Genomic DNA, 23,679 nt, shown 5'->3' on the forward strand with positions numbered 1-23,679 from the left:
CACCCTCGACCTCACATTAGAATCACCTGGGGAGCTTTTAAAACTCCCACTGTCTAGGCCACAGCTGAGAACAAAGAAATCAGATCCTGAAGTGGGGCTAACCCTCAGGTATTTTTAAGCTCCCCAGACGACCCACCGATCACATTCCTGAAGACGGATCAATCACCTGCAGAAGAAAACTCTTCCAGGAAAAATGGCCCTTTCATCTGCCCACAGACAAGGGGGGAAAGGGGCAGTGCCTAATTAAGCAACGGTAAGGCCCTCCTTCCTCAGGACTGAATGGCTTAGCTCACATAAAATGGGCTCAACTACTGACTAGACATCTGAAATATCCTCTGTAGAAGAGGAACAAGCCACCGAGAAAGGGACTCCAGTAAGGGAAACGGGGAGAAATGGTCAGGGGCAGGGAAGCCCATGGTGGCCCAGGAACAAGGAACCTCTGGTCCTGAATCCCAGCTCAACTACCAACCCTGTGATATTAGCAAAAAATGGAAGCAACCAACTTCTCTGAGCCATGGTTTTCTAATCCAGAGATTAAAAAGTGTGGGCCAGGAGCCTCCAAGGTCCTTTCCTGCTCTAATAATCTATGATTCTAATTTCTCTGACTGTGCATATGAAATAGTTTATTAAATGACAAGCTAAGCTGAACCAGAGACTGAAGGGAACTTAGAGGATAAACATGTCCAATCTCTTTATTTTGCAGATGAGGACACAGGTCCAAGACTAGGAGACTACACTGCTGGTTTAATTCAGAGCCAGGACTAGATCTGCAGAGGTAGGTCTCCAGATCTGAGAGCTTGGGGTCAGAATGGCTAGAAAAGGACAGAAAAGTGATGGGTAAGGACAGTCTTCTCCCATCTCTAACTAGATCTCTTCTCCAGCTCCTTTATGATACTTCCCAAAACCAAATTTGTAGACCTCTTCCCCCAATCCCCAAACCTCTATTCCAAGTCAAGCTAGAAGTGCATCATCCCACAAACCTCCCTGGCCCCAAAGGGAGGGAAGGTACCAAAGTGGAATTTAAAACCAATGTATGAAGAATATTTAGTATCACGGTAAATTCAAAAATATAAAGAACTGTGTGGCTCACCATGGCAGGTCCAGCCCTCCAAATCCTCCTTCCTCCACACAGCCTCTCGCCACTTGAAATACTTCCAAGGTTTGTCTTGGACAGTCCCCAAGAAAGGGAGAAACAATTCCAAGTTGCACACACAGAAATGATGACCACTCAGAGCCTCTCCCGGACACCATCTGAACGACTCTGAAGGAGACAAATCCATCAAGACACTGCCCCACAAAATACAAAAACTTGGCACAAACTGCACACATATCCTCAAACTCGGTACACAAGCCAGCGCACAGCATTTTCAGTTTAGTCTCTTTGAGCCGGCTAGTCCTCCACTCATCAGGGACCCAGAGAAGGCGCAGAACGGCCAGCACAGGTGTGAGTAAACAACTCAACGATGAACTGAGCAGTTGACTAAAATTCTCGGCCTCGGCACCCTTCCTAAACCATGACCAGGAAGGAAATACTAGGGAGGGAACTGGTGATGGAGCCTCTGCGTCGACCTAGTGTCCAAGGCAAGGTCAGCTTCCACTTTTCTGTTCCATCTGTGAACACTGTGCCAAACTGCAGCCCGATGTAACAAACTGCCCTGGAAGACGGTCTTCAAGTTCTTAGCTAATAAAGGCAACTGCCTCGTCGTCCTAACAACATCAACCAGAGGAGACTCTCCTCACTCTGCGAAGCCAATTTTCTTTCTTGGAAGTCCAAAAGGGCACACCTTAGCTCTAGCCAATTGCCATCTATTGACACTGAAACAGAAAAATCACGTAACTATCTTAAAAATTACAGGGAAAAGTGTGTTATGGTGTGTGTGTTTGCTTGTTATTCAAAAGAAAAGGAAAGAAAAGAAAAAACCTCTACCTAGGAATAGAAGCAGACTTCCTTAATTAAAAAAAAAGGCTACACACCAAACCCAACAGCAAACACCATACCTATTAAAGAACAGTTTAAGATGCATGTTCTTTAAGATCAAGAACAAGACAGGCATAGCCTTCCTATCACTACACAGTCAACAGAGTACTAGAGGTCATGGTCAAAACACGCACGGTCAACACAGTACTAGAGGTCATGACCAAAACTGAAGAGCTAAGACGGCAGTAAGGATGGAAGGGAAAACAGAAAACTATCACCATTTGTGCACGTGAGCACGTGCACAGAAAACTAGTAAGAGCTCATCAAGACTGCCAAAACAGTATAACCATTCCCTTAACTAAGCAATAGCCAATCCGAAAATACATCATTCAAAATAGCGCTAAAAACCACCTGTCCAGGAACTGCCCTACGAAACCACAGGGTCTTTATGGAGGAAAATTTTTAAACCTCATTAAAGCTCACAAAAGATGAACCAAACAAAAAGACAGGCATTCATGTTCAAGGATGAGACGGCCCAAGCTGTCAGTACTCCTCAAAATTCAATTTTTAAATTTCAGTGGGATTTTAAACAGACAATGCACAAACTCATTCTAAAATTTATGTGAAAGAATAAAGGTGTTCAAAGACCTCATGCACTTTTCCAAAACAGCGAAAGTTTTTGTACGTATGTAGGCAGAGGTGGAGAGGGTTACCCTGCCAGATATTATGACTTAAAACAAAGCCACAGTAATAATAAACACAGAGACTGTAAATGATATTGGCCCAGGAGAAGCACAGAAAATCCAGAAACAGGCCTGGATACGTGAGACTTTGGTATGTGGTACAACATCATACATGAGTGGGGAAAGGACAAATCATTTATAAAATAGAATTAGAAACCTATCACTGCATGGAGAAAACTAAAATCCCTATTTCCTACTATACACCAGACACAGATCTAAATGTAAAAGGCAAAATTATAAAGCTAAGAGAAGAAAAAAATTTTAAATATATTTTTAACCTTAGGAAACGAGTGGATTCCTTAAACAGGATCCCAAAAACAGAAATGAGAAGGTGAAAAATTGATGGATTTAACTACATTAAAATTAAGGATTTTTTTTTCAACAAAGAATACCTCAAAGTTAAAAGAAGTACAATAGAGTCAAAGGAAATACTTGTGATATCTAAAACTGATAAAGAATAAATATATATATCAAACACTAAAAACAGGAAATTCAATGGAAAACTTCACAAAAGATAGAACAAACAATTCAACAGAGTAGGAAATCCTAAGGGGTGACTATATGAATGGAGGCTCAAACTTAGCGTTAATAGTAGAAATGCAAATAAGCATAATAAAATACTATACCTATGACACTGAGAAAAGTTGGAAAGTTCTATATTGATGTTGGCAAGAAAATAGACAAACCAGGCCCAACATCAGCAGCCATGAGAGAAATGCAAACCAAAACCACAATGAGATACCACTTCACACCCACTAGGGTGGCTATAATGAAAAAGACAGGTAATAGTAAATTTAATGAGGATGTGAAGAAATTGGAACCCTCATTCAGTGCTGGTGGGAATGCAAAATGGTGCAGGCGCTTTAGAAAACAGTCTGACAATTCCCCAAAAGGTCAACACAGAGTTACCACATGACCTAACAATTCTAACCCTAGGTATATACCCAAGAGAAATGAAAACATACGTCTACACAAAAACTTGTACACAAATGTTCACAGCAGTATTATTCATAATAGCCAAAATATGGAAACAACTCAAATGTCCCTCCACCGACAAATGGATAATAAAATGTGGTATATCCACACAATGGAATATTATTCAGCAATAAAAAGAATGAAGTACTAATGCATGCTACAACATGAACTTTGAAAACATGATGCTAAGTGAAAGAAGCCAGTTACAAAAGGCCATATACTGTTTGATTCCATTTATATGAAATGTCCAGAAGAGACAAATCTATAGAGACAGAGTAGATGGGTGGTTGCCTGTGGCTGGGGAAGTTGGGAAGAAACGGGGAGTGACCAGTAATGGGTACAGGGTTTCCTTACTGGGTGAAGAAAATCTTCTAAAGTTCAGCATGATGATGGCAGTACAACTCTGTGAATATACTATAAACGAACGAATAGTGCATTTTAAATGGGTGAATTGTAAATACTAACAATACCAAATGCTGGTGGGAATGCAAAATGACACAGCCACTGGGGAAAATGAAATGTACACTTACTATATGACCCAGTGATCCTACTTCTAGGCGTTTATTCTAGAGAAATGAAAGCTCATGTTGATACAAAAACTGTAGACGAATGTTTATAGCAACATTATTTATAATTGCCAAAATCTGAAAACAACCCAAATGCCCTTCGATAGATCAACCTGGTACAACCATACAATGGTATACCACTCAACGATAAAAAGGAACAAACGAAGACGGATGAAACGATGCTAACTGAACGAAGTCAGTATCAAAAGGTGTGACACAATTCATACGACACTCTGGAAAAAAAAAACTACAGGGACAGGAAACAGATCAATGGTTGCCAGGGGGTGGTGAGGAATTCTCTGGGATGCTGGGGTTGTTCTGCATCCTGTGCAGTGGTGGTTATAAGAATCTACACATGTGCTAAAATGCATACAACTGTAAAAATTGTACACCCAAAAAAGTTAATTTTACTGTGTGCAAATTTAAAAAATAATTATGTGGTAGGGAAAAATAAACACACATGGTACACAAAACGTTTTGTCTATTGAGGACACATACATATCCTAAGACATATCAAAACTTATGGTACAAAAGAGAAGGGCAGTGGGGATGATGGACAAAATAATAAAATGGATCCAAACAGAGAAGGGTCTTACACAGATCAGTGATGATGGTGCTACGAACTGCAAAATATGAAAAAAGCTCAACTCTCCTCACCTGAGGTCCATAAACGGAAAAGGGGGAAAGAAACACAATGAGGAAATGACCAACACTTGATTTCACAGAACAGAATAGGCTATTTTATTGGCTAGACAGTCCAAAGCTCAGAGAGGCTATGGTGGGAAGATCTCTGCTTTAGCACCAAGAATAACATACATGTCTAAAAACAACAAACTTAAAACACACACACAAAAAGAAAGCAAGGTTTCAGCACCTCACTTGCTGTATCACTCATTAACACTACTCTAATCACCAAGGTCAAAATTAAAAACGGATAATTACTAGGGCCAGCCCCAGTGGCCTAGGGGTTAAGTTCAGCAGCCCCGGTTCGGTTCCCAGGCGCAGACCTACATCACTTGTCTATCAGTAGCCATGCTGTGACAGCAGCCCACATACAAAAAGGGGAAGATTGGCAGAGGATGTTAGTTCAAGGAGAATCTTCATCAGCAAAAAAAAAAAAAAGGTTAATGACTTCTGACCTTGGTCGCCATCAGTTTGCTAGAAAACGTGCCAACAGTTAGCAGGATGAGGGCCTCTAGGTACACAGCACAACTCCTGGTATTAAATAACGTCTTGGGAACATCAACTTTGTAGTGAAAGCACAGCATTTATGGAGAATCACACTTCCCATTAAGACTCCCTTTGGTGAAGGAATGCTACCTCTCATTTTGATGAACAGCATCCCTAGAACCCAGTCCAGCACCGCTTTTCTACTGCTTTATTAGAGAAAGCCAAGTTTATAATGAACACTAGGCAAGAAAGGGTCATAGTCAATATTTAGGTAAACAACATCCACTGTGAACAAATTCTTTGGCCCGTGATGTGCCAAGGAATTATCCAGCCTTTGCCTTATCTTAAGTCAGAACAAAAGCAATGCAGAGAAGCATCTTTCGGGTACCATCAAATCCCCAAAATGCTGTTGGAGATTTCATGGTTGCAGAGCCTGGCATACAAGGCTGCACAGGTCCCAAGCAGTGTAAAACCAATGTCCTGAGTTTGGACACACAACACTCACAAAGCTCACACTTGGTCTGGCCACAAAAATCACACAGGCATAACCAGGGTCTCTCAGACGCTCTGTCCAAAATACCCTTTGGGATAATCCAAGAGTCCCAAACACCAGCCCTAGAAATACCGTTATTATACCTATATTCTGGGACAAAGGACCACTGTTCATTCCGCAGGGCAGTGTTCTCTGGAGCGGCACTCTGGACGTCTGTGCTGGGTGACCCTTCGTTGTGGAGGCCATCCTGGGCACTGCAGGGTATGCGGCAGCATCCCTGGTCTCCACCCACTAGATGCCAGTAGCACCGCCCCCAGTAATGACGACTAAAAATGTCTCCAGACATGGCCACAGGCACCTTCAATGTGGGAGGGTACAGACAGGGCAGTCAGCAGGGGTACATGTACACATTTAGATGGCTCGGCCCCCATGTCACATGCTTTTCTCTGTCATAACGACGGGAACACTCAGGCTACACAGGGACTTCTCCACTTAGAAGAGCCCCAACCTTCTCTGGCCCTTTAAATTTGGCCCGTTGACTCTGGTTCAACTAAGCTGCAAATCACCTCTCCACCTGTATCTGATTTTCTCCTTCTCAATGAGAATGTGAACTCTCGGTCTTTAGGAGTAGGAAAGACACGAATGAGAAAGAACCCATGCACTTTCATGAGAATTCCTGAGGCATAGGAAATCTGAATCCAAATGCTTCCCAAAACTAACAATCCACCTATATTTCTAACTATGTCTGAAACCAGAGGTCAATGCACGAGCAGGATTCACCACGGGCAGTCAGGGAAAAAGTGAGTGAAGGTAAAAATCAGACGTGTGTCCTAATGGATATGTTCATTATCAGGTAGCTACACTAATGTTTCTTCTCTGAGATATAAAGATCATGAAATTATAATACAATATGGGCAAGGGAGAGACCATAGTTTTGTTTTGTTTTATTTTCTGGAGATAAAGCATAATAGGGTGATGCTACTCTATGGTCCAAACTAGGATGCTTCTGAAAGCCAAGGGGGCGGCTATTAACAGTTATGCTGGGACAGGAAGCTTAAGCCCAGACCGTAGATGGATGGTAACCTACACCAGCCTCATTCACAGAGATGCTGGCCATTTATATTAAATATTTATTACTTCTTTCCCTAAGGGTAAAATGATTGGGTTTTCTATTTCTTCAGGGACTCCTCTTTTCCTTTTGGGGAAGAAAGAAAAAAACACAAATCAGAAGTCCAAAGAATCTAACTCTAAAAAATTACTCCAAAGTATATCTGTACCGTATCTGTAATATACACAGCACAATCAACCCTTTACCAGGATAATTTGTAGTTACAGAGAGCACTTCGTTTTCTAAAACTGATCAAGGGACTTTCCCGAGTTTTCTAGTGAATCTGATGGGTAAAACTACCTTAACATTTTTCAAGAACTGAAGAAAAACCTACTAGTAAGTCAAGGATCTGAATTCACTATTAGACAACTACTCACACCATGGACATGTTTTCTTAATGTTGATACTACACCAAAAACGACTAAGACAAGTGGAGGCTTGATAAACACAGTTTTGTTGTTTGGGGTTTTTTGGTTTTGTTTTTTTTTTTGGTTCACACCTGATTTGCTTTCATTAAACCAGCTTGATGTTTGAGAATACTAAATAATTTATCACCAAAGAAACTGACAAACCTAATTTTTAGTATGCTAATAATCTGTTTTTAAGACTTGTGAATTGCAAGTCACTTAGCAAGATAACATTCCCCTTTAAAAAAAATAATAATTTTTAAATTAGCATTTACTGGGGCAGGCCCCATAGCCTAGTGATTAAAGTTCCATGTGCTCCACTTCAGTGGCCCAGGTTCTCAGGTTCAGATCCTGGGCCCAGACCTACTCCACTCATCAGCCATGCTGTGGAGGCGTCCCACATGCAAAACAGAGGAAGACCAGCACAGATGTTATTAGCTCAGTGCAAATCTTCCTCACCGAAAAAAAAAAAAAAAACCCTTTACTGAAAATCCCCTACATGCCAGGCAGTTTACCTACCTCTCAATCTTTATCATAATCCTATAAGATAGGTATAATTATCTGCATTTTATCCTTGAGGAAGTCAGGAGCCTGAGAAAGATCCAGACAGTTAAGTACCTGTACTAGGATCTGAGACTAAAATCCTGGCTATAACTCTAAGTGAATCTCACAGTGGAGATTCTAATAGACTGGCAACCTCCACAAAATAAAAAACTTAGAGATTTGTACTGCTGAAGAGAATGAGTACCACATGTGAATGTTTCATAAAAAGAAACCAGGCAACCTATGCAACCACATACTGTCCACTGTTACGATACTATGTGCTCACTGCCTAAACAATAAAACCAAAAAATTCTCTCTCTCCTCTTGCACGGACCCAAACCACTTGCACACACAACACACTACAAGGTTTCATTATGACCTTGTAGATGTTATTTTTGTGGTAGAAAACCCCAGAGGTATAACAGGAGGAATACGGAGGCTTCTGGTTAATTAAATATTCTAGCTGGTTTAAGTTCCCCAAAATTAAACACCAACTACAACGAATGAAGTTCTCTGGTATGTGATCATCTTCAAGACCTTTCCAGGGCTCAGCTTCATCAACATAAACATACATTTTCACTGTTGTATTATTCCCGCCCCTCCCTAAATTGCTGGCATTGTTTTTGTTTTTAACACTTGGGGAAAAAACATGCTACACAGCCATTCTGTGATTTGATCACAGCTACACAATCAAAACTAACTCCACTCTCCTGATCTTCAGTAACATTCAGTATATTCAGACCACTTACCTATTGTTCTTAATCTCCTTTTCTGGACTAGACGATTGAAATCCAAACATAATTATGAGCCTTCTAAGGCTAATCCAGCAATGAAGAAAGGAGTATCTGCTCATTTCCCCTTTACCCAATCTTGCCATGTAAAAGTCCCTTAACACAAGGTGAAATCCCACGGCCCTCTCTCCCATCACCACTCAAAGAACTAAAAATATTAGCTCTGAATGCTACGGGGAGTTTTTAAAAGGGCAATAAAAACCACACAAAGCACACTTATTTTCAACTTTGTGTCAAAGACCCACTGATCTTACATGTCAATTTAATTTGTATCTTACTTGACAGTCAGGATTATACTAATTCAAACTTTGTAAACCTACCGAGATGGCTCTCCACTGAGGGTCTTCCCCCTGGGCCAAGGAATTTTATGAGACTCTGTTATACAAGAACAGGCAGACAGAATCACAGGTCTGGATTCTTGTCCTGCTCAACTTACGCTAGTTAACATTGTCTAACAAGAGCAGTCGGTTAACGTTTTTAGTCAAATTGGACAGAAAAGTTAATAAATTAAGGGCAAATTTTCACGATGATGATACTATACCTGGCATTCCTGAAGCAGCTGTATTTCCTAAAGGACCACTGCCTAGTAAAATATATAAAGCACTTCAAAAAAAAATCATCAAACTTTTCACCCTACCTGAGGACATTCAGTGGAGAAAATCATTCCATGAATTATTCCACTTTCTTCACAGAGCGAGTGGCTTTGGAGAGAAACGGCCCGCTGAGCACCAAGCCCATTTCCTCTCCCACGAGGCACACTATCAGGTGACATTTCCCAGCCTCTCCTGAGTTGGGTGTGGTTGTGTGACTGAGTTGTGGCCAGAAACAATGCTCTCTATGTCTAGGCCCGGGCACATGAAAACTTCCCACAGGAGCCTCCATTTTTGCCACCACGATGCTTAAGGCAGCTGAGCAGAGCCAGATGTGGAAGATGGAAGGAGGAGCAACAAGGTAGAAGGAACTTGGGTTCCTAAATAACTAGAGGAAAAGAGCCCCCAGATCAGGGCTACCAGTGAGCAAGAAATAAACTTCTACCATATTTGAGCCATTATAAATATAGCGGATTTATTCTGGCAGCTGACACTGTGCTAACTAAATAAACTCACTGGGCAACTTTAGATCAAGGTTAGGCTGACTCGGAACGTATGTTCTAGAATTAGTGACTGGGGCAAGAGCAGGAAATACCAGACAGAATCTCCAGAAACGTACAGTCAAGGGAACACCACATTTGCCCACGGTGAAGCAATCTATTCCAGCATGCAGTAAAAGCTCTGCTGAGGAGCTGAGGTTGAAGAAGATATTTTTGAACCACTGATCCTTAATTTCCATAGTTAAATATTAGCTAGGATAAATCATCAAAAATGTGAAGATCTTCCACACTTCCTTTGCCAAAGGCACCATAACTCATGAAAACACAACGTCAATAAACCACATGAAACCCAACTCTGAATCTACTATAAAACGAACTATTGTTGAAGTCATTTCACAAAGCACATTAAGTGATACAGTAGTCAGAGTTCAAGTTGAGTTTCTTCAGCTGTTTGTCTTTTCTCAATAGAAATTTAACATCAAGACCTCTGCGTTCCCATATGGAAGTCACATGTGTTCTCTCTTGGATCATGAGAATGATAAAACTCATAGAGCTTCCCTCTTGCCCTCTCAAGACCCAAGCTGGATGCACCCCACAGCAACATTCACTGTCATTGCTGGCATACTTCCTCCTCCTTGCTTTGACCTCAGCGGATACATCCTTCATCGAACGGTAATTTCAGGGATGACATATGAATAAATTCAATCAATTAAGGAAGAAAGTTAACACTCATTAAGTAGCTACTACATGCCAGGTACTTTCACACAGTTTATTCCATTTAATCTTTACAACAATGAGGTGTATACCATAATTTTCTGTTTTATAAATGAGGAAGTAGGGAAGTTGAAAAAGAAAAAACTTGCTCACGACCACACACCAAGACAAGTAAGATTCAAGTCCAGAACATCTGACTCCAAAACTTATTCTTTCCATTCCAAAATGCTACATTTTACCTATGACATACTGCCATCCTTTAGGAATTAGAAAAAAAAATAGGATTACCATTCAATTTTAATTTCCTCTAAATACTCATTTTAGTGAATCGATGGTTCTCAAAATTTCCATCCTTCCACTTATAACCTAATACCACCACATGTCCAGAAAATCAAAGCCTGCACTGCCCCTTCCAACCTCAGAGCAGGCTGCCAGCTGCAACAGGGAGAATTCAGAGGAGGAACCCAGGATGGGGAGGCCCAGTCTGACATTATCCAGGCTGATTGCTGCCCTCCTCAGGCAACAGTTCCTTCTACCTACGAAGTTTTAGTTTCCACAAGAATTATTTCAGAATTTGTTTCACCAATTCTTTTTTTTTTTTTTTTTTTTTAAAGATTTTATTTTTTCCTTTTTCTCCCCAAAGTCCCCCGGTACATAGTTGTGTATTCTTCGTTGTGGGTTCTTCTAGTTGTGGCATGTGGGACGCTGCCTCAGCGTGGTCTGATGAGCAGTGCCATGTCCCCCGCCCAAAATTCGAACTAACGAAACACTGGGCCGCCTGCAGCGGAGCACGCGAACTTAACCACTCGGCCACGGGGCCAGCCCCATCACCAATTCTTAAAACTTCCAAAAGCCCATGTGGAAAGACACTACATGTCTAAGTTCAGTAAAACAGGCATATGTCAAGGAACTGGAAATACAAGGGCTGGTCTTCAATTTTCTTGGTAGTATAACAGGGTTACCCTACAACATCTAAAATGTCCCATGTAGGACTGGAAAATCATTTTTAACACTCGTCTCTCCCACTTAAAGAACTGAGTGAAGATCAAGAACAATCTGTAGTGTTGTATTATAACCACCATTTTATTTAAGTAATTATTTACTTTCCTAGAATTCTTAAAAGTTAAATGTAAGATAAACTAGCTTACTAATCAACATTATCAATTCTCAGCAGCAGTTTTTAAAAACAGTATTAAATTAAGCCACATTTGATAACTGAAAATATCAAAAGACTAATATTCTTAGGTTGGCCTGAGTTTTTATCATAAACCATGCTAAAATTTGGTGATTAATGGTTATCATTATAATAACTTCATAAGAAATGTGTTTTTGATGACAATGTCCCACTCAGAAATACTCTTTCTTGTTTTAAAGGGAATTTCAACATCAAACACTTTTACCAAAAATATATTTCCATAGGTGACATTTAAGATGATAAAACTATCAAAGCCAGGTTCTTTTGATTGCAAAGGTCGAGACAGTTCTCCTTCCTTTGAAAATCTGCTATGCTATTTATTGAAGTCCCTCACATACATTGCTCGCAGCTCAGACAAGCGCTGTATCACAGAAAATCCTGTTATCATTTTTAAGCCTTACCTTCAGATAGGATCCATAATATTTGGTTACGTATGGACTGTCACACTGACTCAGCACTGTGATTTCCTGTTGAATGTCCTCTATCTCATCTTCAGCTTCTTCCAGATCAATGATTTTTATGGCAACCACTTTCTGAGTCCGATTGTCAATGCCTTTGAACACCTCGCCAAAAGAGCCCTTTCCGATTTTCTCCAGTTTTGTAAAAAGCTCTTCTGGATCTGCTTTTAGGTTCTGTAGGAGAGAAGAAAAAGAAAGAAAACTTCAGTAACTCACCATACTGTGCCTGCTATTCCCTTGTATTTATACACAGTTTCTCAAAGACGGATCCGCTTTCCTCCCTTAAGGATCAGGCTGTTTGTGACTGGGATCCCTCACATTCAGGATTAAAGATTTCTAAGTCTCACCTGCATGCATGCATTAGACTATGAAACACAGCAAGTGTACAGACAAGAACAATTACCCAAATTATAAAAACTGGGAAAGGCTCCAGCATTTGTATAGGTAAAGTAAATAAAAATCAAAAAACCTATTTGAATATGTTATAATATATGGATTTATTGAAAAATCACTCCTGTGTAAGCAAAAATTCCACTTTTTTCCCCACCTTCCCTTCCAAATTTTCTAAAATCAGATTTGTATATACCAAGACTTAGGTTAACGAGCTATATATACAAGAGCAAAAAAACTTACACCCTAACTTAATTATTTCATAACAGGCCACGTTTTAAAGTACAACAAATACCGTCCTATGCATCTTTACTTACAGCTACTACTTTGGCCTAAGTATTTTAACCAGATCCCAGGAAACAATAACCAACATGTTTTCTTTTGTCATGTAAACCTCATGCCCTTGAAACAGCTTCTAAAAGTTCTTCCCACCAGCCTGGTTAGCTGAAAATACACACGACAGTGGACAGTTCCACAGAGCTCAACTGTGGGGACTCCTACAGCCGTCCTACCAGCTTCGCGGCTAGAGAGATGTGTGCACACTGTGATAAGCAGCAAGCTGTCACGCCCAGGGGGCGTCTGGAAATGGTATGGGGGGTGTGTTCCTTGAAAGGAACTGGAACGTTATGGAAAAAGGAGGCAGAGGAAAGGCGGAGGAACAGGTACAAGGAGAGGAGGCACCGGGGACAGGCGGACGTAAGGGGGTCTTAGATGCAGAATTCCAGCAATTCTGGCAGCTTCGTGAGCTAACTGAGCTCTGGGGCCTCACCAGGCACCAACCACTAACTTGCCTTCCATGGTGAGGCAGGGGGTTCCAGGCAGCGCTTTGGGAGAAGCGCCGAGACCCTGGGGTTACCAGGAAAAGGGACGTGAGAGAGAGAGAGAGAGCGAGAGAGAGAGCGAGAGAGAGAGCGAGCGAGAGAGAGAGCGAGAGAGAGAGAGCGAGAGAGAGAGCGAGAGCGAGAGCGAGAGCGAGAGAGAGAGAGAGAGAGAGAGAGAGAGAGAGAGAGAGAGAGAGATGGTGGCCCTCCTTGGCTTCAAGGCCAATCGTAACAGCTGGGCTTTTGAGTCCATCCAGCACGTGGCTTCCTCAATAACCCCTCTTCCATGCAGCCCTCTCTGTGCCTCTCTGGCCTGGGCAATAAGCTCGGCTTTCTCCCGTTAAAAAAACAACACACCGTGCTTCACCATCCGGGTGCCTGCCCACTTCACTCTCCTTCCTCTGAAGTTGCGGGAAAGGCAGCCAGGCCTGCCCCCTCACTGCTCACTGCTGCAGGCTGGCTCGGGCTCCAGCTCTGGCCACCAAGATACAGACCTGCACCTGATCCTCCTCAACCGCGCCCTCCTCGTCCTAACTCTCCGGTCCCCTAGCCCTACAACCCCACTCTCCTCTTCTTCCAGTCTCCCTGGTTCCAGCAAGTCCTCTCACACAGACGCTCCCTATGATGGCCGTAATCAGAAGCAGTCCCCTCCAGGTTCCAGACGCGCCTCCTATTCCTTCCCTACTCCTTCTCCCCAGGATTGTGACACAGTTTCACGGTTTAGGAGCATGTTCCCCAAGCGTGGCTGATCAGAATCACCTGGGAACTTAGGGTTCCCAAAAACTCTCACAGTCACGGGGCTTGAGAGGGTACATAATCCACATTTTTTGAAGATCCCAACTGATTCTGATGAATAGCCACCTTTGAGGAAAACCAGTTTTAAATGATCGTGTATACAGTAACTTTCAAATTGATAGCTCCAGCCCTGCCTTTTGAGTTTTAACTCCCAGGATCAATTACATGCTAGGTATCTCTTTCTACCTGGACATCGCAAGCTGAACATGAACTGAATTTGTCATTGCCCCTGCTGAACTGGCTGACCTCCCACAGACTATAAGCTGAGGAAGTTCAGGGACCATGTCTTACCTCTACACCCATGTGCCTGCACACAATGACTGACGGTCAGTAAACGTCCCCTGAGCAGTAAGAAAACCCCAGCCTTACACCGACACAAACAGAATCCAGGATAGACACTACAAAGAATATCCTAATTCAGAAAAACAGAGAACCTGAGAGAGGAGGAATGGGGTAGCAAGGGTAAGGAAGAGGTGCTAAGAGCCCTAATGCTGAGGAGCAGCAATTCTCACGTCTCAGAAGTATCAGAATCACCTGGAGGTCTTGTCAGACTACAGATAACCTGGCCCCATCCCCGGACTTTCTGATTCAGTAAATCTGGTGTGGGGCCGAAGAGTCAGAGAGTGCCTAGGTGATACAGATGCTGCTGGTCCGGGGACCACACTTTGAGAACCAAGGCACTAGCCACACACCTGGGCCAACTGCAGACATGGAGAGAGATGCCCAGTGTCCTAGCTGACCCAGGTCAGCAGCTCTCCAGCTGACCACAGGCACATGAGCATGACCTACAGAAAAACCCCCAATCAACCTAAGAAATCATGAGAAACACTAAATCGTTGTTTTAGGCCACAAAGTTCTGGGGTGACTTGCTATACAACCACAGATAACACAATTCAACAGAGACCGGGGATCACTGGAGAAACCTGTCCACTCCTGGGGAGAGGCTGCAGCGGTACAGAGATGTTCTATACTCTGGAGAGGAGCATCTCATTTTAATACGCTGCCTGGTTTTCCTTCGGCCTGGTCTGAGACTGCGTGGAAAATAGCTGTTTTCACTCCCGCTTTCACTCTTCCTGGAGCCCCTTCCCCAGCCTGCACCTGTAGAGCTGGCGGCACTTGCTCTGTCTCACATCTGCTCAAGTGTGGTGTGTCCTTCCGTACTCTTTGCCGCTGTGTCAGCAGCTGTAAACAGGACTAAAAGCTGTCCCTGGCAAGAAGGGAGACATCTGCCAAGACAGCGACAGCAGGGCACTAAACAAGCAGGGTCCTGCCCTTGAGCAGTTCTCACACAAGCTCATTACCATGCACTGTGGCCCCATGGCCATAAGAAAATCAATGCCAACCATGAGGTATTCCAAAAAGGAACTTCAAGATTCTGCTGCCAGAATCTGTGCTCTGAGGAGAGTAGACCTCCTCAGTAGAAAAGGTGCCATCCTGCCAACCATCTGGAGAATTTTCACTTCAGAAGGTTCATGCTGAACTCAGCACTGGTCATCATGCCAGGCCAGCAAGGCCTGCCGCCCTCAGGAAGGAGTCAGCACACAGTGGCTCAGACTTCTCCACAGCAGAGGAGGATCAGGACGCTCCCCTCAATGCCCCCTCTCCTGGATCAAGGAGGCTGGGGGACAGGATGGACGGGATGGGGTGCTGCCTGAAGGGAAATATTCCACTCCTCAGGTCCCGGACTCGTCACTCAAAAATGCCAACGAGATGCCCGTGCAGCTTCCCGTTCACGCAGCTGAGCTGGAGCATCATTTAAAGGCAAAGGAGGAGCGGCCGGCTTCTCACGATGGAAGAGGAGTGAATCCCATTTATGTGCTTACTGTGTGATGCCATGAGCCACTCAACAGCTCTAAGTCTTTGTTTCCTCCTCTGAGAGAAGGGTGCAGGGATAGAGAAAGAATAGCAGAAAGAACAGTGTCTTTCTACATTAACAGAGGCAGCCGGGCATGGGGCTCCAGCCCCTCCCGGTCTCGGTCCCTGACAGACCTAGGGCATGTCTGCAGTAGAGGGCAACTCAGACACACTAAGCACAACTCTCCAGTTCCCTCAAAACTTTCAGCATTCATGTCAACAAACAGCCTAACCTCCATTTGGGGAGGCTCAGGGCTAAGTGAAAACTTGAGGGAATGACACAGCTCCCTAGCTCTGGTGGCTGTATTTTCTTGTCTTTTTCATCAGCCTTTCATCATGACACCAGGCCTCTTTTAACTTTAGTCAGCTAAATTCTGGGCTTTCCTACATACTCACACTTTGTCTTGTTTATTTTTAATTACCAGATTTAGGAAAACAGGACATTTGTTATACTTAATAATCATATTACGGTCAAAATAAGTAGAAGATGCATTCCTCCAGATCGAAAGGCCCAGGCACAAGTCTAGGAAAACGCTCCTGTGACCCTTCCCCAACAAGCCCAGGAAAAGCATCACTAGGCCCAGAGATCGTGGGAAGAGCCAACAAGACAGGGAAAGCGCCCCCAGGTGAATCTGGAATCAATGGTTCCACAGAAGTTTCTCACTGATTATGATATGGAAGTTTCAGGGCGACCAGCTACCCCAAAGCCTGGGATCCCCTAGAAGCCCCGGCTATGGGACATGAACAAACACGTGCACAGAACAAGCAGCTGTCACACTGCCACATGGCACAGTGAGGGCGGGCCACCTACACCCTCAGGATTCCTTTGAAGAGAAAGTCCACGTGTGCCATGTCCTGCTCCCCACTCCGAGCCTTAGAGAAATTTCAAAGCTGTGCCCTTCTGGAGCTCAGGCTTCCACAATTATTCACTGTTATTTCATAATCCCTTGAGAGAATTCATTAAAATAGTTCTATGATGACTTAAGTATTTCATATTTTTAAACCTGAATAGCTATTACTGTTTTCCTTTGATCCTTTCTGGCAATGAAAAATGCATCTGGCATTACTAATCAACTTGCAGAGTTAGCTTCAGATGTTCCGCTTGCAAAGTCACACCGTACTACGCCACTCTGGGTGGAAGCCAAGCTTTTCTCTTTGTTTTTCCACGAAAAGAGAAAGGACTGTCTAAGCCTGATGTGTTCTAAACCTGCTGCTTCTCACAGCACTCTCCCTGCCGCGGAGAACAGACAGAGGAGCCTGGAGTTCGGTGGGTCTGGACCAGCGACGGGGAGTGAGTGGCAGATGTGCCCCCTTCCCCGCTTCTGAACTTGGCAAGCATCCCGAATGAGTCGCAGAACTCTCTCCACCTGGAGCTGATCTTGCCTCAGAGTCCCTCATCCCCCCCACCCACCCCCGCAAGCAGCCACACCAAGGCAGCCGATGGGCACACAGGGGGAACCTATCTGCAGGCTTGGCGTAGCCCTATTACCAACAGGTCTCTGCGCTGGCTCTCCCCAACACCTTATCCTTCCAGATCTGCCCGGCGCTCCCCTGCCTGGCTCTCCCCATCACCTTACCCTTCCAGATCTGCCCAACGCTCCCTGGCCTGGCTCTCCCCATGCGCTCCGTTGTTAACAGTGTTACTACCTACCATTTCCAAAGCTGGAAACCCTGCACCCAGATTCCTCTCTTACCCCCAAATCCAAACTGTGCCCGTCCTTCTTCCAAAATGTCTCTCCCGCCACGCCCCTGCCTGACTCCACACCCAGGCCCTCCCTCACCCGCAGCAGCTATGCCTCCAGCTGACCACTTCAAGACCTTCCTATACCTGCTGGCAGAGCTCAGCTTCCTCAAAGCCCATGGTTTTCCTTCAGTGCATAAAACCACCAGGGGACAAAGCACCATCGGCACTCAAGTCACACACACTCACCGTGGATCCAAACCCCACAGCGCCTTCCTAATCCCACTGTCTGCCACTGCCCCCGCTTCCCCCCATCACCAAACTTCCTAACACTTCTGAACGTGGTTCCATTTACAGATAACTCTCCAAGTGACAGAATTAGGGTGACGGAGAATAGATACATGGTTGCTGGGGGCAGGGTGGGGGAAGGGGTGATGAGCAGAGGTGACAGGGAGAGTCTTTGTGGTGACGGAACAATTCTGCATCCCCACTGCGGTGATTTTACTCACATCTACACATGTGATAAAATTTCACAGAAGAATACACCAAAAAGAACTACATGCAAAAACTGGGGACATTTGAATTAAGGTCTGCTCCCAAGTTAACAGTACCGTGCCAACATCAATTTCCTGGTTTTTACAGTGTAAGATATCATGGGGGAAAGCAGGTGAATGGTACACAGGAACTAATTATTTTTACAACTTCTTGTGAGTCAAACTATTTTTTAAAAAGTGATTAAAAAATCCTGAAAATGTTAAAAAAAAAAAAAAAAAAAAAAAAAAAAGCCCAATCTCAACTTTGTGCCCTTCTACACCTTATTTCTTCTGCCCCAAAGAGGCCACTATTATTTCACTGTTATAGGTGAAAATTCTCACCTGCTGCTCCAAACCCACCCAACACCTGACAATTCCCTTGAGCAAAGGCAGCGGCCCCAGGCTCTTTTTTCGCGGAGCAGAAGCACGTTTTCCTATGCCACAGGTTGAAAACCAGAGTAACAACATCTTACAGATTGCTCTCCCCTTCAAGATTATGATCTACTGAAGAGCGAATCTCTAATCCTGCCAACCTAACCCAGCAGAGCCAGGCAGCACGTGTACCTGCAGGCAAAACCCAAACTTGCTGAGGATGCAGTCAGACATCCCCAATAACAGAGAAGAAACACCCGGCCCGATGCAGAGCATCACATGGGGGAGACAGGAAAATGCAGCCACGGCCCCAAACAGAAACCCAGTATGCGCCAAACAGCTGCTTTGCTCTGATTTTGCAAAATATCTCATTTAGAGTAGCGGCTCTACAAGACCTGGAAAGGTAAGATACTAGATATGACCCCCAAACAAGCTATCGGACCATTACTCAACACTGTCCTTCTGAATGCTTAAATTATCTGCCAAAAACTCTGGTTTCTAAGGGGCCACGGGCACTTGGTGTCTGAACACAAGTTCAGGTCTCAGCTCTGCTAACTTACTACAAGTTACTCAACCACCCGGCCTCTATTTCCACATCTGTAAAATGGGGTCACATGAGACTGACTTCTTAGGCTGTTGAAAGGATAAACTAAGAACACATGGAAAGCTCCTTGTAAGATTCTGCTAAACAGTAAGTACTTAATAAACAGAGACTGCTTTTGTTGTTGTTGTTATCTTGGTGTACTTAATATTGAGCTATTCCTTTCCGGCCATACTTGATCAAGATTCAGCAGTTTCTTAGAAGCCTCTCACTTGAACCAGAGCCAGAAGAAAAGCCCAGATCACCTAACTCACAAACCAGTGCACTTTCCACTGAAAATCAACTAAAACAACGAGAGGCCTTTTCTCCCTCGGGAAAGGGACGAGGGGAACTCTAGGAGGCCTGAGTGAGCATCCTAGAGAGAAGGAAACATCTGTAACTCCTACAGTACAGAGGCCCACCCTGTGGAGGCCATGTGTGGTGGAGGCCACAGTAGCACAGGTTCATGAACCACCGGCCAGGAAGACCAGCGGGTGGTGGTGTAGCATGTGGCCTCCACAGAGAGCACTGAGCAGTGGCTCTTACAATAATCTTAGGTCTAAGAAATGATGCTAGGAACTACAGACAAAAGATCGTGGCCATGAGAACGTGCAGTAAGTCTTTTTCACTTGCCTATAATGGTGACCACTAAGTCCCCTAAAACAGAAACAGAAAGAGGGCTCTTCTCCACAGGCTGCCTCAGCATAAGGGACTCGAAGTTACGTGAGCAGAAGCCACTTTAAATGGAAAAGGAAAGCAGGCCCAAATCCAGGGAGAATGATAGCAAACAAGGCAAGATGCAAAAAGCACTGGCCTGGGGGTGCACGACACACCCAATCAGCTTGTCAAGAGGTGCATGTTGTCCCCAGACAGAAACACATACTTTTAGACAGTCAATGAAAGAGAAATCCTACTAACAATTTCTGAGCAGAAACTAGAACCTAAAAGATTGTCTTACAAAACAATCTGCAGCAGATTCTAATCCATGAGGCAGCCACATTTTGACACCCATAAATAAGCTAGAGTCCCAGAACTCCTGGCTGTCCCCATGTCACAAATTAGGTGAAAGCTGCAGTCAGAGGCTTTGAAACACTCCGGTCTTTGATGTGGCCTGGGCGGGGTGAGGCCCTAAGAAAAATAACCACCATTTCAGAGTGCCTGCTCTGAAGGAGGCCTGACTTCCGTTCTACAGCGGCTATGCGATCTGTCCAAGGACACAGTGCATGCGACGTCCCTGAACTGGAACCCATGGCCATGTGATTCCAAAGTCTGAGCACACCCATCCTGCCTCCTAAGCTCTGACAACAAAATACATCGAAAGAGCACTGAATTAGGAATCAAAAGACCCAGATTTTCCTCTGCAGTAAGACTCTGCTGCATGACCTTGAGTAAGTTCCTAACTTCTCAGTAAAACAGAGCAATGATGCCTGAAGTATTTATTTACCTCACAGGTTTGTCAGAGGATCAAATTAGCCTACGTAAGAGGGAAAGTGAAGCCCACGGCAAAGCCTCCACAGACGGAAGGGCGATCTGTCACCCCCGCTAGAGTTGGCACGGACTCTCAGTAAGCACATCTAAGAACACGAGAGGTCATCTTTACAACAGCACTCGATTTTGAAGACATTTTTAGAAATCACTAAAACACTGGCCAAAACACTTACTGAGAACACACCATGTATAGCACAATGCAGCATGATCCCAAAGAGAGACTAAAAACTATCGTCATTTTTAAATATGGCTAAATTTTATATTCCTATTTTTGTAAAATTCTTCTCCTTCCCATAAATAAGAAATCTTAAAGTTACAAGCAAATAAAATGCCCTGAAAACCTGTCTCAGATTGATGTAACCATTCTATTTCAAAGGCATTCTGTACTGAAAGTAACACTGGACAATTTGTCTAAACAAGCCTATTACTCTGTAAAGGTTTTCTCTCATTTTAACAAGTTTAAAGTTCACTCTTTAACAGGGCCTTTTCCATGCCTCCTCCACCTGAAAATTAAGCTGCCCTTTTAACAACATACATACAAGAATACACACACACACACACACACACACACGACCAACGTAAAGCTTAAAGAAAGAAAAGAGAGAAAAGAAAGAAAGAGAGGAAGAAAGAAAGAAAAGACAAGACTCCCAAAAAGCCAAATGCCCTTTTTTGGGGATTTTTTCCCAGCCAGAATCTCTGCAATGCCCTAAACCCATTTGGCCCGGGGTGCACAGGGCAGCAGAGACTTCGGGCACCTCCCGGCCTCCTCCTCGCCCTGGGAAGCCCGGCATGCACCTGCAGGGAGGGTGTTCTGCTCTCAGGGAACTGTCAACACACCTCAGTGTGCCCCGCCCCAGATCTGGTCGCTGGTGCTCCCCCAGCAGCCAACCCTACATACATTTGACAAGAAGAAAACAGGGGAAACCTTGAACTCCTCATTGCGACTTGATAAGAAAGACTAAGGTAGAGACTTTCGTTTTTACACCGAATGCCAACTGACCAGGCTCCTCTCGAGGAGGAGGAAGAGGGAATTTGCAGTGCGTTTCCTCCTCAGTCGGCCTGCACCCTTCAAAGGTGCAAATGGCTGGACTGGTCCTTGGCTCCAAGAAGGCCTCAGCCTCCTTCAAAAGCGAGCTAAAACCACGGGGACGCAGGACCCCGGGCCAGGAGAACCTGTGGGGAAGGGCGCAGAAAATGAAGGCAGCTCTGTTTGCTGTGCCATCTCACCAAGTCACAAGCAGCAGCTTACAGAGTGGCCCTCCCTGCAGCATGTGGCGAGTGATTGTCAACACGGACTGCACACCAGAATCATCTCTGGGGATGGGACCCCAGCCGGCATTGGTATTATTTAAAGCTCCCCGAAGATTCCACAGTGCAGCCAAGGTTGAGAACCAGTGGTCTAGTCCAGGAGATCGCTCCAAGGGAAGTTACGCTGTCAGTGACCTCCTCGTATCTGCTCACCTGCTTGCCTCCACCTGGGAGGGAATCACACTGCGCAGGGGTGGGGTGCCCCCCACGGCTCGCCTTCTCAATCTTCTCCTCGCCAGTCCCTCCCCTGCCGCCTCCTAGGACTTCAGCCACCTCACCACTGACCCTGCACCTCTAGCCCTCAAGGGTGTCTTGTGCATTAACTAGGTGGCTAATTGGAGGGCTCTGAAATCAAACCCTTTATTTACCAAATAAATATCTTTAAATAGCAAACAGCTCCAATTAGTTCAAAGAACTGACAGATTTCTCCAATCCTCAAACATTCTTCAAAAAGTCTCATTCCTAGCTAATTGGTGAAAGATCATTTTATAATTTGAGGCCAAAATCACAGGTTTATACAGAAATACACTGTCCTCCACATTATAATAAATCCTCTAATCACTACAAGATAAGGTCCCCCGGCCCTGATTCCGTGATCAGACCGGCTCCTTTCCTAAGAGGCCGCATCCTGTCCCTCTGCCTGAGCTCTCTTTAGCACACTACAAATGCCCCAGAGTCGGGCTTAGTGAACTCACTTCCCCCACAGCACACACTTTATTTCAACCCTGCAACAACCACACAATCTAGAAGAAACTGAATAAGTTTCTACAGTTTTTGACAAAAAAGAAAACTGGGGAAAAGAGATGTTAAATCCTATGAATTTCAACGTCTACACCCTACATACCCAAACTACCAAGAGTTTTAGGGATCCCTAGGACCAGCACCTACTCGCCTTTAAATTGATGTTTATTGAAGGCAGAAACTGCTTTAGCAAAGAAAAATGCAAATACAATTTTTTAAACAACATTAAAAATGAGAAAAAAATGACTTCACTGCCTAGGTGAATCTATTGTTTCTGGCCTCAGTATCTAATAAACCACACATACACACCCACACTCGTGACCTTCGGAAACCAGTGCCTGAAGCTCTGTGAGGTCAGAGTTCAGGGCGAAGGCACCAAGGGAGAGCCCACTCAGAGCAGGAGCGTGCGCCAGGGAGAGGGTCCAGGCTGGAAGGTGGCCCGAGAGGCTCGCCAGCCCTCATTCACTCAGCATCAAGCTCTTTCTCAGGGTGGACTGAACAAAAGGCTCGGAGGCTCTGGCTACTATTTTGCTGACCGCCTGCCCAGTGCCAAATGCTCCCGGGCACTCTGCTGGATGGCCTCATTCACATCCCCTGTGGACCACGCAAGGACTGGTAACAGAGGGAGCCCAGGAACCAAGGCCTGGGCTTAACTAGCCTGGGGTCACAGAGCTTGGTGCAAGTCCCAGCCCGGACCAAGCTTCTGCACTCCAGAGTCCCCACGAAGGGAACCTCTGACTCCCACTAGGCTCCCCCAGTGGTTGCTGGGAGCACTTTTCTTCAATGAAAGGCTCCCTGGCTGAAAGATGAAGGCCTGGGGTTTCTCTGAGATAATGAGCAGGCCCAGACACCAAGGCAAAGACAGAAATCAGGATGGTTTTGTTGGGCAAGCACTTGAAGAAAAATACACAATGAATTCCAAACAAATTATATAGCTCACTGAGA

The 23,679-nt window shown here is 44.5% G+C and overlaps 1 protein-coding gene across 6 annotated transcripts in view; it reads right to left on the reverse strand.

Moving 5' to 3' along the window:
* STK24 (serine/threonine kinase 24) overlaps nucleotides 1–23,679 on the reverse strand; it is a 113,013-nt gene that overhangs the window by 53,373 nt on the left and 35,961 nt on the right. For 4 of the 6 annotated variants that reach the window (XM_023621753.2, XM_023621752.2, XM_014732158.3 and 1 more), the window contains exon 2: nucleotides 12,115–12,345. In XM_023621753.2, the coding sequence (XP_023477521.1) occupies nucleotides 12,115–12,345 (231 nt within the window). Of the gene's footprint in view, nucleotides 1–9,351; nucleotides 9,502–12,114; nucleotides 12,346–23,679 lie in introns of those variants that run through there. The other 2 variants (XM_070239947.1, XM_070239946.1) reach the window with 1 other exon arrangement.

The sequence above is a fragment of the Equus caballus genome, chromosome 17, assembly GCF_041296265.1.
Source record: "Equus caballus isolate H_3958 breed thoroughbred chromosome 17, TB-T2T, whole genome shotgun sequence".
NCBI lineage: Eukaryota > Metazoa > Chordata > Mammalia > Perissodactyla > Equidae > Equus > Equus caballus.